General features: G+C 42.2%; 2 protein-coding genes across 3 annotated transcripts; one reads left to right on the plus strand and one right to left on the minus strand.

Moving 5' to 3' along the window:
- The first annotated feature begins 5,026 nt into the window (after positions 1-5,026).
- On the plus strand, positions 5,027-8,061 carry LOC119424653. Of its 2 annotated transcripts, XM_037692145.1 has the most exons (6): positions 5,027-5,246; positions 6,113-6,307; positions 6,392-6,471; positions 6,772-6,826; positions 7,039-7,301; positions 7,728-8,061. In XM_037692145.1, the coding sequence occupies exons 1-6, from the start codon at positions 5,148-5,150 to the stop codon at positions 7,942-7,944; spliced, it is 909 nt and encodes a 302-aa protein (XP_037548073.1). In that variant the 5' UTR covers positions 5,027-5,147; the 3' UTR covers positions 7,945-8,061. The 2 variants fall into 2 exon arrangements, with proteins under 2 accessions (XP_037548073.1, XP_037548072.1); XM_037692144.1 differs by having other exon boundaries at positions 7,039-8,061.
- Positions 8,050-10,559, minus strand: LOC119424652. The gene is made up of 3 exons (XM_037692143.1): positions 9,839-10,559; positions 8,923-9,058; positions 8,050-8,839 (listed from the first exon to the last, which is right to left on the minus strand). Exons 1-3 carry the CDS (start codon positions 10,456-10,458, stop codon positions 8,084-8,086), a joined length of 1,512 nt encoding a protein of 503 aa, XP_037548071.1. The 5' UTR covers positions 10,459-10,559; the 3' UTR covers positions 8,050-8,083.
- Positions 10,560-13,335: the final 2,776 nt, after the last annotated feature.

Raw genomic sequence — 13,335 nt, forward strand, 5'->3', positions numbered from 1 at the left:
ACCACTGGTCATCCCCTGGCTCCACCACTGGTCATCCCCTGGCTCCAGCACTGGTCACCCCCTGGCTCCACCACTGGTCATCCCCTGGCTCCAGCACTGGTCATCCCCTGGCTCCACCACTGGTCATCCCCTGGCTCCAGCACTGGTCACCCCCTGGCTCCACCACTGGTCACCCCCTGGCTCCACCACTGGTCATCCCCTGGCTCCACCACTGGTCATCCCCTGGCTCCACCACTGGTCACTCCCTGGCTCCAGCACTGGTCATCCCCAGGCTCCAGCACTGGTCATCCCCTGGCTCCAGCACTGGTCATCCCCTGGCTCCACCACTGGTCACCCCCTGGCTCCACCACTGTCACCCCCTGGCTCCAGCACTGGTCACCCCCTGGCTCCAGCACTACATCTGTTCATGGATAAAACTGCTTCCTCCACTTGACCGTGACCTTGAACTACAAAAACTTCCCTCTGTTCTCCACAGTGTAACTCCTACCCACTATCTCGCACCACAAGCATTTAGGTTTACCGTCATTCCCAGTCCAGAAAAACATTCATCTCCAAACATTCACTGTTCAAGTCCCTCGGCAGCGGGGAGCATCAAGCTGCACCTCATGGATACCAGGGGCCTGAAACAAACCTAGGAGCCAAACACGTCCACACAAGGCGACCTCTGCTGCGTCAGGATGTGTCCTGTGTACACCGACTGCAGACCCTTCATCGTTAATTATCTCTGTTATTTAAACGTCTTCATCAGCAGCAGCACGACTGGAAGCGCTTTGTCAAAAAAGACTCTGCGAGACTGAACACGCATCAGAACTTTATCCCAACAACTCGTCAGTGACTGCATCCTGGATCATCTTTTTTATTTGTTGCCAACCCCCACACCTCTTTTTACGCTCTTGATGTCTCACTATTATGTTGGTGAACTGGAGCTGAAGGGAAAGGCTTGAGCTGAGCTGCACATGCAGAGCCGCTACGCTAACAAACAACATGGTGGGTCAGGGTCCAACAAACACTCTGCTGAACTGGCTTAGAAACAAACCCAGAATAAACCTCAAATACAAACACACAACATCAGCAAGTTTAGGCTCGAATTAAGACTTTTTAAAGATGTCCGTCGTTCTGAATGCCTCTCAAACATTAGCTGTTTTTTCAGTCAATAACAAAATAATAATTAAATGTTTTTATACGTCTGTGTTTTTTAAGTGTTCTTGAAAAAACTGGGAGAATTGAACAACTGCTAAATAAAAATAATTATCCAAAAGTCCTTTAAAGACTCACCGAAGGACCTGAGCTGATCATCGATTAAAATATTACTTGATGTGATCAATTGTGTTATCGTTGGTATTTTCATTAATGCGACTAAAGAAATGAAAAGGAATATTCTTTGTGCCGGTAACAAAGCGCAGAGATGCTCAGCCTAAAATTGATTCTTAGCATGTTTTGTTCTCTGTCGACAACACCGTTGTGGTTTTGTTTGTTTTTTAGTTTAGGGGCTTTTTTTAACGCTGAAACGAGTTATAAACTCATTTTGACCGTCTGTATCTACAGTCCAGTTCTTTCAGTCACTACTCAGAGTTCGTGACCACAGGTGAGGGCATGAAGTACCTTCCTACCCTCTTCACCACAACGGACCGGCACAGAGTCCACAACACTGTGGAAGTTGCACCCATCCATCTGTCGATCTCCCGCTCCACTTTCCTCTCACGTGTGACCAAAACCCGGAGACACCTAAACTCCAGTTGAGGCAGAACCTGACTCCAAACCCAAAGAGGACGGTCCGCTCTTTTCCAAATGTCTTATGATGTGGAGGTGCTGACCTTCATCCCAGCAGCTTCACACGCCGCTCCGACGAGAGCTGGAGATCACGGCACGCCGCCGCCGTTTAGTCGCGTTTAGAAGCCCGATGCTTAGCACCGTCGGTGTTCAAATGTTTTTACAGAGTAGCGTTCCTTAAAGAATTTATCACCTACTGTTTGTATGAGAAAGCTCCGTCAACAAAACAAAGATCTCCTGTTAACACTCAAGGACGACTCTCAGCTAAATATTAGCTCAATATCTGTAAAACTGGTCGAGCTGTGGCGGCCATCTTGAACTACGTTGACTCTAAACGTTATTCATAATTAGGCGTGTCACGATAAATTGTGCTGGGCGATTGTCTCAGAAATTATTGCGATAAACGATAATATTGTTTGAAATTTGACAATAATTAGTAATTATTGACAAATTTAAGAAGAAATATTGATTAATTTGTTTTGTGTGTAGTACCTTTTTTGACCACTGGATGGCAGTAAAAGACCTTTTTAACTGAAGGATGGATAGTGAGGGAGCGAGCAGTGTGACTAAGAAAAATGGGAGGGAGACCCCTTGACGTGACATGGGCTGTCTCCATTTTCTTTTTTTGGTTCTCAAAATGTCGGACGCTCGGTGTGGTTTGAGCTTTTTAGCATTTGTCACACAAAGCTTTTAATAGAAAAAAATCAGTAAACAAGTTCTCAGCTTATTTTTGAAGAGAAAAACAACTTTGTACACGAAGGCACTGATTTCAAATGGGAATTCTGGAGCTTCAAAAAGACAGTTTTCCCAGAGGTCGGCCTGTTAGCTTAGCTCGTAGCTTAGCTTCTCAGCTTAGCTGCTTTTAACGATCCAAAAACACAATTTTAGACGGTTAAAACAGAGTTTAACGAGAAAAGAGAAAGGGAGGGGTCAGTGAAGAGCACCGGAGTTGATCTTTTGTCATCCAGTGTCTTCAGTAGAAAGAGAGACACGAAGAAACGATAAAGTTGATAAATGAAAATGAGGTAGATAATTTTCATTCATCATGCGATCAATTGATTTATTGTTTATCGACACAGGCCTAGTCATAGTGATTACTTTCTGAGAGTTTCATTAAAAACACCCAGTGGTTCATAAGATACACAAACAAGTGGCTGAAAACACATGAACTCAGAGATATTCTGATTTCTGTGAGGATTTTGTGCATCCTTATGACTGTGCGATATACCAACATGTTTGTACGTGCCGAAGCCAGTCTTGGTCCCTCTCAGCTGCCTGGGGCTCGGTACCAGCTGGCCCGGTAACAGCTACACATGCTCCAGAGTCATTTCACAGCTTCCTCTCTTCGACGGAGCGCAGATGTAAGATTGGCTCATACCTCCAGCTAAAGAGACGCCTGATTCTGCAATAAGTGCTGCGTGGTGTTATTAGAACGAGCAGGAAAAGAGAAATAAAATAAAAAGCCGCTTGGACTGTCTAAAGATTTGTATATCACAAATAAAATAATGTAAACGTTCTTAAAGTAAACCATAAGTGGCGGCTTTTTTGAGCAGTAAAAATAAGAGAAAACCGTGCAGAGTATGAAGTTTGAACAGATTGTTTGACAAAATTTGTTTAATTTTATTGGCTCCGGATGAGAATTTGGAAAAAATTAGCTACAAATCAGCTCAGTCGGTGCGAAGATGTGAGCTGAAATTAACGCAAAGCCTTCCCGTGGGTGTTTTAAAAAAGCAGGGAGGAGGAAGAGCCGGAGAACCAGAGAGAAACGGCACCTGGTTGATTCTTTCAAACGATGCTGGCGAATAACAAACACGGACTCAGTTCTGGAAATAGACGGTGTCAGGAGTCGGCAGTACAACAGGTAGGCTGCTGCAGGGGAAACCGCCACAGATGGTGCGCTCTTCAGATTGAAGCCTGCGATATCGTGAAGCAGCGTCGTGGCCCTTTTGTGCATCAATCTGATAAGCATTTTTGAGTGTGACCACTCCTGTCAATCATCTTTTATTAAAGATGGAGTCAAAATAAACTCACGTTGTTCCTAAACATTTGCTGTTCCGCTGGTTATATTATAAAACAAAAGAGTTTGGAAAAATGTGTGAACATGTTGCTGTCGTAGTGGAGATCAGGGTTGGTGTCCTCGGACCGGCAGACCAGGTTGGTGGTCCCGCTCTTTAAAACGGGGGTCAGAGGGTGGAAGATCACGCACCGCAGCCTCCCTGTGAAGGTCTACGTTGGGATCACTGATGGGAATTTTAAGCAGAGACACTCAAAATCTGTAACAAATTATTAGATTTATTTTAGGTATCGATCCTTCACCTCATGCTCCATTAGTCCAACTTAAGACCACCTTGCAGCAATTTATGTTTTGAACATCTTGTCCGTGACTCATTCAGGGCTAATTGCAGTGTCAGCCTGATAAACAGCTGTTTAAAATCATCTCTTTTGTCCATTATAAACCATTTACGAGGCGCGCAAGGCTGACGGACTGAGAGTGCGTCTGCTAGGCACATACGCCTAACGAATCCAAGTGTGATTTAAGAGAAAGTGGACGTGCATACAAGTCATTTGGTGCGAGCGAGGGGCGTCGAGGCGAGAGACTGGCTGGCGACACATCGCACCCCGTCGCCATAGAAACAGAAAGACGACAAGACAACGGCTCGACCGGGTTCGTGGTAGACGCACAACGGCAGCGGGGGACAGGAGTCAGGTTTACAGAGAAATGTGTGAGAGAGGAGGCGAGACTAAATCTTTGTTTGTTTTGTTAAGTCAGCTGAGCGGACACGTTTATTAACGAGCGTTTTAAAACTGAACGATGCTCTCAGGCGCTGTTTACATTCAGAGGCTCAGCACAAACGTTCTTTATAAAATCAGTCGATTCTGCGATGAATTATTTTCATGCATCCTCTGACATTTCCAAGAAGGAGTTAGTTAGTGCAAAGAATCCAGCTGCGATCACAACTGGATCATTTAAACTCAGTCAACTTGTTTAATAAAAAGATGAATCTTCTGAACATAAACTGTATTTATTTAAAAACTGAGCGGTGACTCTGCTGCTCTTCATTATTATATGATGAAGTTATTAAGCAGAAAAAAAGAGAATCATCCACATAGAGAGGAAAAATCAAGAGCTGCATCTAAAAAACATTTCTACAAGCGCTACGTCGGTGTCCCCCGTCGCTGACGGATTTGAAGAGTGAATGTTTGCAGTTTTCCAGATGAGTGTTTTTCTGGACTGTAATAGGCTCTGTGCACATGCGTCCTGAATCACTTCCCCTTTGACCGGATGTCGGCATTCCAGTTTCCGGTCTAATCCCCGGTCTCGGTGAAAATGGCGTTTTCTAGATGTTTACAAGAGCTGCCCAAGATAAATATCAGCGATGTTCATCGTATTGTTGATGGCTGGTCCCCTGCTCCGACAAGCAAACGTAACAAGGGATTTAAATTGTATATCTCAAGTTACCTGCACAACTACGAGGGTAAGTAACGTTAGTTTGATCGTTGTGATGTTGCTAACTGTTTGCAGCTAACGTTAGGCTATTAGCAACACGACCATTTTTGTGTATACTCACGTTATAGAAACAGGTTTTCCACACTTAAACAAAAGGCTCATATTTTGTGATCATTCTACTAACATTCTGCTCTTCTCAGTTTCTAGCAAAAATCAGGACACAGGTGAAGTCGTTGTCAGGGCTCTGTGTCACAGGTCCATGAAGAAAAATGAAAAACCTCACAGTTTAAGTGTAGGGTGAAGATAGGATTGTTCAGATGACAGTTTTAAGATTGTTGGTTCAGTAACCCGACGTTCCTAATGTTAATGGGGATTTAGCTAAGGTGGTAATTAATTCTTAAATAAAAATAAAATGGAATTGGCTATTTGATGAATATTAACACGTGAGTTTGGCCTTGCTTGTCCCCATTTGGTTATTTGCTGCATGCATTGTTCTTCTTTTATGGTTGTTATGTGTTACTTTTAACCCAGTGTTAATTTGGTAATTCATGCATATTAGTTTTACTTAAATCTAAAGAATACACTCACAGTCTCTGTAACATTATCCAGGTATTTTTACCTAGCGGGTCTCCTCTGGGTTAAAAGTGTTTTGAAATCAAGTTATCTTTATCTCATCCATTCATTTAAGATGTAATCTTGTGATAATTGTATTACACTACTCTTGACCTTCATAGAACATACTCCAAACTAAATATATAATCACATAACATGATACTATGGTTCTATGACATTAGTTATAAAAAAATATTTGGGAAGCAAGATTGCATCATGAAAGAATGGCTGATGAGTGACCAAGCTAAGATAATAAGTTCTTACTATGACATTCTTATGCAGGTGGTCCTGAAAGACTCGTGTCCTGTGGAGCTGATTCACCACAGCTGTACGTGTGTTGCTGGTGCAGCATTATGCAACCACTGTGTGGCTTTGCTGTTCCAGTCAGCACATTATTCTGAGCTGAAACTGTCAGTGGTCCCCCCTGTACTAAGCTGTACAGAAGGAGAACAGCAGTGGCACAAGCCCAGAACTTTAGTAAGTTTTCTCTTCAATAATAGACTCAATTTATTACATTTTCTTGCCGTATAACTTGTAACTGTGTCATGGATAACTGAATAGGGTATAAAACCTGGCCCCGTGGACAAGATGACTGTGCTGTCTGCTAAACCGAAGAGTGGAGCAACAACAGAGGGTGTAAGGTAAAAAAAAATCAATAAAAATTCTGATGTATTACAACAGTGTTTCTCAACCCTGGTCCTCAAGGCACACTGCTCTGCATGCTTTATAGATTTCCCTGCATTAACACAGCTGATACAGTTGTTAATCAGTTACCAACTGAAATGAGCTGTGTTTAAGCAGGGACAAATCTCAAACATGCAGGACAGTGTGCCTTGAGGACCAGGCTTGAAAAACACTATTATTTTATGTTTCATATCTGAACGAAATGCATGTGGGTATTCTATTTTTGACTCATGTTCTTTTCTTATTTTTATACACAGGAGCACACTCTACAAAGGCCTTAGTGGGGATTTGCCGGACCTTTCTGTCCTTAGAGTAAGTAGTTGTATTTAAATTACTGATAAATAAAAATGAAATTAACAGTAGGCTACAATGTACTAACAAAGAGTTGTAGACTTACCGGTGTATTGAATAATTTTATTTTCAAGTGCTGTCTCTTTGTAAAGTGTAGAATTTTTGAGGGCTTAAAATTAGTTGATATACATGTATTTTACATTTTATTGAAATAATTGTTTTCACTTTCCCAGGTTTCCGAGGTGTATGAAGATTTTGCAGCAGCTGATGCACCAATGATCTGCAGCATGGGAATCAGCCATGAATTTCCCCTTGTTGACTCTGCCCTTGGCAAAGTTCAGGCTGGAAGTCCTCTGTCCTACCAACAGCCAGCAACAGCAAAGAGAGACATGTCCTTCCATGCTGCACCACCCCGCCCATCTCTGCCTCTTAAGAACTACCACCTACAGCCATCAAAAAGCATGTTTGTTTGTTCTGAACCACAACAGCTACACCTTAAAAGTATGGAGGTCACCTGGGACATGGTGAATAAATTTGAATGTGCTACCAGAGCACAGAGTACATGTCCTGAATGGCATCAGCTAAGGAGGCATAGGTTGACTGCCTCCCGCTTCAGGGAGATCTGCCAGGTTCAAGATAAATCTGAGGAAGATCTGGCAAATCGTCTGCTGCAAGGGACCTATCAGACTGCAGCTATGAAGAGAGGGCTTGAATTAGAGGCAGATGCTATCTGGGAATATTGTCAAATTAAAAGAGTCAACCACTATCCCTGTGGATTTGTGATTCACCCTGATGCTCCTTGGCTAGGGGCATCTCCAGACGGATTGATCTTTGATCCTTCTGAGCCATGTCAGTTCGGGCTGATTGAGATTAAGTGTCCAAATGTGAAAAGTTATGTTGACTGTCCATATCTCCAAATGAAGTCAGGCAAATTGGAACTAAAAAAAACTCATGTTTACTATTGGCAGGTTCAGGGGCAGATGCTAATAACTGGGATGAACTGGTGTGATTTTGTTGTCTCAGCTGAGGAAGATATTCTTATTCAAAGAATTTATGCAGACACTAATGTGATGGATTCAATCAAACACAAAGTAGACAGATATTTTTTCTATGTTTACCTGCAGAAATGTCTAAATTAGGAGTTTGATCAAATCAAATGTACAAATTTGTTTCAAAATATTTCCATCATGAATATCTATTTACAAATGTAAGACAATGTCAATGTAAGTAAATGACAGCATTTTCTGTTTCTTCAAGACTGTGCCATCAGCTTTTCTGTCAAACTTCATATCTCCATTTCCTGACCAAAGGTCCATTTTGGTAATTTGACAGGAGACAGGCAACTGTAAAAATTTGGTTTATGCTTCCTGCAATGGAGAGAGGGATAGTGGAATCAAAGAGTTTATTTTCTTTAACTCTTCTTATTAACCTCTCAACATGCACCCTCAAACGGGCAATGGACTGGGTCTTCAAAACGTCGACCTCTGACATTTGGGCCCTCTTGGAGAGGAAGGCAGGACGATGAACAGTCCCAGGTACGAGATCATCCACCAAGAATCCCTTGTCCACCATGATGGCCATGTCCAGTGTCAAGAGTGATGTAATCCCTGATTGACGGAACACTTCCTTGTCACTCATGGAACCCTCAAACAGTGCTGACACAAATGTCAGGGCTCCGTGAGGAGACATGCCCACCATGGCCTTAAAGGTACAGTGGGATTTGTAGGTGGAGAAGACTTCACTCTGGAGGAGCAGGGATGAAGGTGTTTGACACCGTAGTTCTGTACAGTCCAGGATAACTTGTGTGTCACTGTAGCGGCCATCAAAATCCTGTGGAAGACTGGAACTCACAGCTGCAGGAGACATCCACACACAAATTGAGCCCAATAAGCAGTACAGGAAGTTGGCCCATGTCACAATAATGCGGCTGACTGTTGCTCTGTGGATGTTAAATCGATGGCCCAGTTCCCTCTGGGTACATCCAGTAGACAGGTAGGAGAGGAAAAGAAAAAGCTCATCTATTGGCAGCAGTTTCTGGACAGAAAATTATTTAAATGTTAGTTCAAAACCAGCATTCTCATTGTGTGTGTGTGTGTGTGTGTGTGTGTGTAACTTACAGTTGGTCTGGTAAAAGGGGTTTCAGTTGTTGTACTCATGACGTCGGTTTTCTTTGCTCTGGTGACCCTGACCATTTTGGCTGTTGCTGCCTCGATCAAGTTCCAAAACGCCTTCAGATGCTCATATGAGGGGAACCTAAAACACATAAAAAAAAAATATATATATATATATATATATATATATATAAACTGTCACTCTCCACATTTATAACTGTGAAAACAGTTTTCAAATTTTGACACGGTACAACTAAGAACATAAATATCTTTCTTTGAAATTTTATGTTGTAAAGTGGAAAGAAAATTATACATGATTTGAAGGTTTGTAATTTTTTTATAAATTGAAAACTATTTTGAGCACAAATGTTCAGCCCCCTTAAATCAGAGAGTAACTTCTAGTCTTCATAAGTTTCCTGATGATTGCTAATGGCATAATAGTCAGCCTGTGTGTCATCTAATCACAGAAACCAACTATTTTCACCGACCTGAGGCTGTCACTAGCTGCTGTATTTGTATTTGACATTAGTTTACACACGGGTGGACTCCATAGCCATTTGTAATCATTAAAGCTATTTCTGAAGGAATATTGGTTACAGAAAAGGGAGCCGATTACTCTTACACACCACACTTTTCAGTATCATTTGTAAATACAGTACTACTAGTACTAGTACTACTACTACTACTACTACTACTACTACTAATAATAATAATAATAATAATAATAATAATAATAATAATAATAATGTGTTACATTATGTATAATTTCATTTCCACTAGTAAGTGTGTACTTGTGTTGGTCTCTCAAAGAACATTACAATGAAATTGTTTTTGGTTGTAATGTGACAAAATATACAATGACTCAAAGCGTATTAATTTTTTTCAGAGGCATAACGTAATATTTAGATTTTACAACTCTGACCTGGTGTAAAATCTGATGTCTTCTGGTGACGTAGAAAAACGTTCCAGTCCAAACGGCTTTTGAAGACTACAGGATCGGAGCTGCTCTTTCAGTTGCTCAATTTCTCTCAGCATGCTGTGATATTGCTCCCGGTCAACACACACGGTTCTGCTGGCGCCGTAGTCATGGTCCACGACCATAGGTACCATGACGGGTGGTTCATTGTCCTCAATTGGATCCGCCGAATCAGGTTCTGGATTAGATGGTCGACAACGGCGCTCCCAAACACCTGCTCGTGTCTTCCTGCTGTATTTGTTCCACTCAAATAATGATGGAACCGACCCAGCTGCTAAAATTCGTCTTCCCTTTTCTGTAGTAATTACTTCATTCTCCAGGAAATGTCGGCTACATACCTTGGTGTGAGGAGTTACCGTAAATCCCTCTCTTCTGATTTTTTGCAGCCAGCACAAACGAAGGCTTGTCTCCTTAGGGAAACGGTGAAAGCTCAAACGGCTATTATAGCGACCTGAAGACGAGCAAAGCGGCACACAACAGTGCTCCTTAGACCCAAACACCGTCGGCTGAAATCTAAAGCTGCCACGCACGTTATATTTTTGTTTATTTGACGCAGCAACACTCATTTTAGTTGTTTATCTCTGGGATGACAGGATACAGGAATTAAACCGGAAACTGGAATGCCGACATCCGGTCAAAGCGGAAGTGATTCAGGACGCATGTGCACAGAGCCTATTGAACAGAGTGTACGGTAAGTAAACCTAAATGTTTTTGGTGTGAGATACACAACTGGGAAGGAGTTACACTGTGGATGAAAACAGAGGTAGTTGGGGTCTTTTTGCTTATCCGAGGCGGCGCAGAGTGACCAGTCCTGACGAGTGACGGAAGCAATTTTATCCACCAGCAGGTGCAGTGGTGGAGCCAGGGGGTGGCCAGTGGAGGCCTTGACCACCACAGACTAATCTTCAGCCACCCCAATCATTTGAAGAAACTACTTTTAAGCAAATATTAAGTGGCTTTTGGCTTCTCCCTTCTGCAGGTGTCTCTTGCAATATTCTAAATAATGTTTCTAAACTCTAAAAGAGCACAGAATGTCATGATTTCAGCTCCCTGCCTCCTCTGCTCTTTGTCACCTGCAAGCGCTCTTGGCCACGCCCACTTCTCCGCTCTGCACGCTGAACAGCTGATCAGCTGCAGCAGGAAGGAGCTGCTCCTGCAGAAGTGTGGGATGCAAAAAGCTGCAGGAGGAAGTGTTTTTGTAGCTCTAGGCTGCACAAATGTGCAGCAGATGCTAAATAATTTATTTTAAATAAATATTTCATGCCGATCGTGCGGTTCATCAATCAATCAGCCAAGTGTGTGTCGTGTCCAATATTATTTTGAAAAATCGTGATAGAGCGAGTCCACGATAAACGAACCGCGACGTAGCGAGAGACTACTGCATTGCTATTTTTGGGTGTAACCGAGACCTTGAGTACATAATTTTGTTCCACCTAATGTGCCACATCTGATGCGAATTACAATAAAGAACCTTGAAGGTTTACATATTTATAAAGGCGGTCCTCTTGGATTTTGACATGGCAACCCAGTTTTAGAAAGCAAATTTTCTTATAATGGAAGTTTAAATAGTAAGTTGGTACCGCACTTATGTTTCAAGTTATCGCACTCACAACGTACACGGATAGACGGAGGGTATTTCCAATTCCCCCTTTCGCTCCACAGCAGCAGACATTAAAGTCTAAATTACTTCAGTCCTGTACCCTAACATTATTGATACCTGCTACTGAAGGCGAGATACAGCGACAACTGACTTTAAGAAACACAAAAATGTCTCCACCGTTCTCAGCGTTAGTGGTAGAAACTGAGAATCAACCTCACCACACTAACAAATCATGCATTATTGCACGAGATCGCATCATTTGCATGACTCGACCAAAACTGTTACAACTCTGTTGCTTCTCAAAATAATTTGGGTTCACAACTCTTGCTTCTCGTAGCAGCGGTTTGCAAACAGCGTCTCTTCAGAAAACATGTAAAACAATAAGCCTGAATTGTCTCCCACAATCATGAAGACGCATCACAAAAAGAGCCCAGACAGAAAACGATATACGTACTGTACACTATATACCGCGCTATATTAGAGCTTCTGATTGAGCTGGAAGACAATAACTTCTACAGGGGATGGCAATAAGCACTGATTCCCCACAGGAGCCATTCTGACAACATGCACCATGATTTATATCTGAGCATGTAATCAAGTTGGGTCAATAACATCCTCAGCAGGAGCATTTCTGCAAGGCCACATGGACATCAAATTACAGCGCACAATTATATGCGAGCGAGGGCCCAGTCTGAGTATCGACTGTGGGCCGACTGCTCACTTGGATTCTGCTCATAATGTGAAATCACCAGAATAAAATAGCAACGCCTCTCCCCCCAGCTACGTGTTAAAATATGACACATTAACGGCACAAACAGTTATTTTGTCAGTTTACAGGAGCAGCTGTCAAGTCCAAAGTGCAAAACCCAGTAGAGCTCAAAATGGAGCCGGACTGCTTGATATAAATGTCAAACTTGATTGAGGAACAAAGCTCTTTGTTGTCAGCAGCCAGCTGTGAACTGGCAGCGTATCACAGCAGCTCTACGCCTTCCTCTTCAGCAGCAACCTGTGGTCAGGGGCCAGGTTTTCTGAGCAGGCTCTGCGAGGGCCTGCCGTTCATTTACAACTATCATTCTAAAAAAGTTGGGGCGTTGTGTAAAATGTAAATAAAAACAGTATGAAATGATGTGCAAATCTCATAAACCCATATTTATTTTAATTAGAACATAGAAAATATTTATACTAAGACATGAATATAAATAAATACTTTTTATTTTAGGCCTCAACACATCCCCTGTACTAAAAGAGGATCATCAAGCTTGTTATCACAGTTCAAAAGCCTGCCTCTCTGATGTTATGGGGGTGCATTAGTCTTTGGCATGGGCAGCTTACATGTTTGAAAAGGCTCCGTATCGACAGGTTTTAGAATGTATGCTCCCATCTGACAAAATCTCCAACAAATAAGACCCAGGACTGATAACGGCTAGAATCCTCCTTCAGACCAAACATTTTAGCTGGTCTCAGGTCCCAGATGTTTACAGAGGGGAGGCTTCACCGTGGGAAACATGGACCTGGAACAATTTTGTTAGTGTTGCTGCCATCAAACTCAAAAATACGTAATTTTATATACAAAAATGGTACCACTTCTTATTTTAATATATATTTAGTACATTCCACCAGCTATAAAATATGGGTAAAACATGTCATGAACCAGTGGACGAATGTTAATGAATTTAACTTTTGTCACTTTTACGTGCTTTAAAACCTGACTTTTCTGCCGCTTTCCATCAAATCTAAAAATACGTTTTGGCAACTTGGAAATATCTCAGGAAGGTCATGCTTGCAGGCAGTTAAGCGGCTTTTTTTAATTTATTTAATTTATTGCAGCGTTAGCTTGCTGGAA

Source organism: Nematolebias whitei, chromosome 18, assembly GCF_014905685.2.
Source record: "Nematolebias whitei isolate Nwh7 chromosome 18, NemWhi1, whole genome shotgun sequence".
NCBI lineage: Eukaryota > Metazoa > Chordata > Actinopteri > Cyprinodontiformes > Rivulidae > Nematolebias > Nematolebias whitei.

Coding starts and splice junctions, on each gene's coding strand:
- LOC119424653 (XM_037692144.1), top strand. CDS start 5,148: ATGTTCATCGTATTGTTGATGGCTGGTCCCCTGCTCCGACAAGCAAAC. Junction 5,247..6,112: donor TTACCTGCACAACTACGAGG/GTAAGTAACGTT, acceptor ATTCTTATGCAG/GTGGTCCTGAAAGACTCGTG. Junction 6,827..7,038: donor CGGACCTTTCTGTCCTTAGA/GTAAGTAGTTGT, acceptor TCACTTTCCCAG/GTTTCCGAGGTGTATGAAGA.
- LOC119424652 (XM_037692143.1), bottom strand. CDS start 10,458: ATGAGTGTTGCTGCGTCAAATAAACAAAAATATAACGTGCGTGGCAGC. Junction 9,059..9,838: donor GACATCAGATTTTACACCAG/GTCAGAGTTGTA, acceptor TATGTGTTTTAG/GTTCCCCTCATATGAGCATC. Junction 8,840..8,922: donor CCCCTTTTACCAGACCAACT/GTAAGTTACACA, acceptor TTTTCTGTCCAG/AAACTGCTGCCAATAGATGA.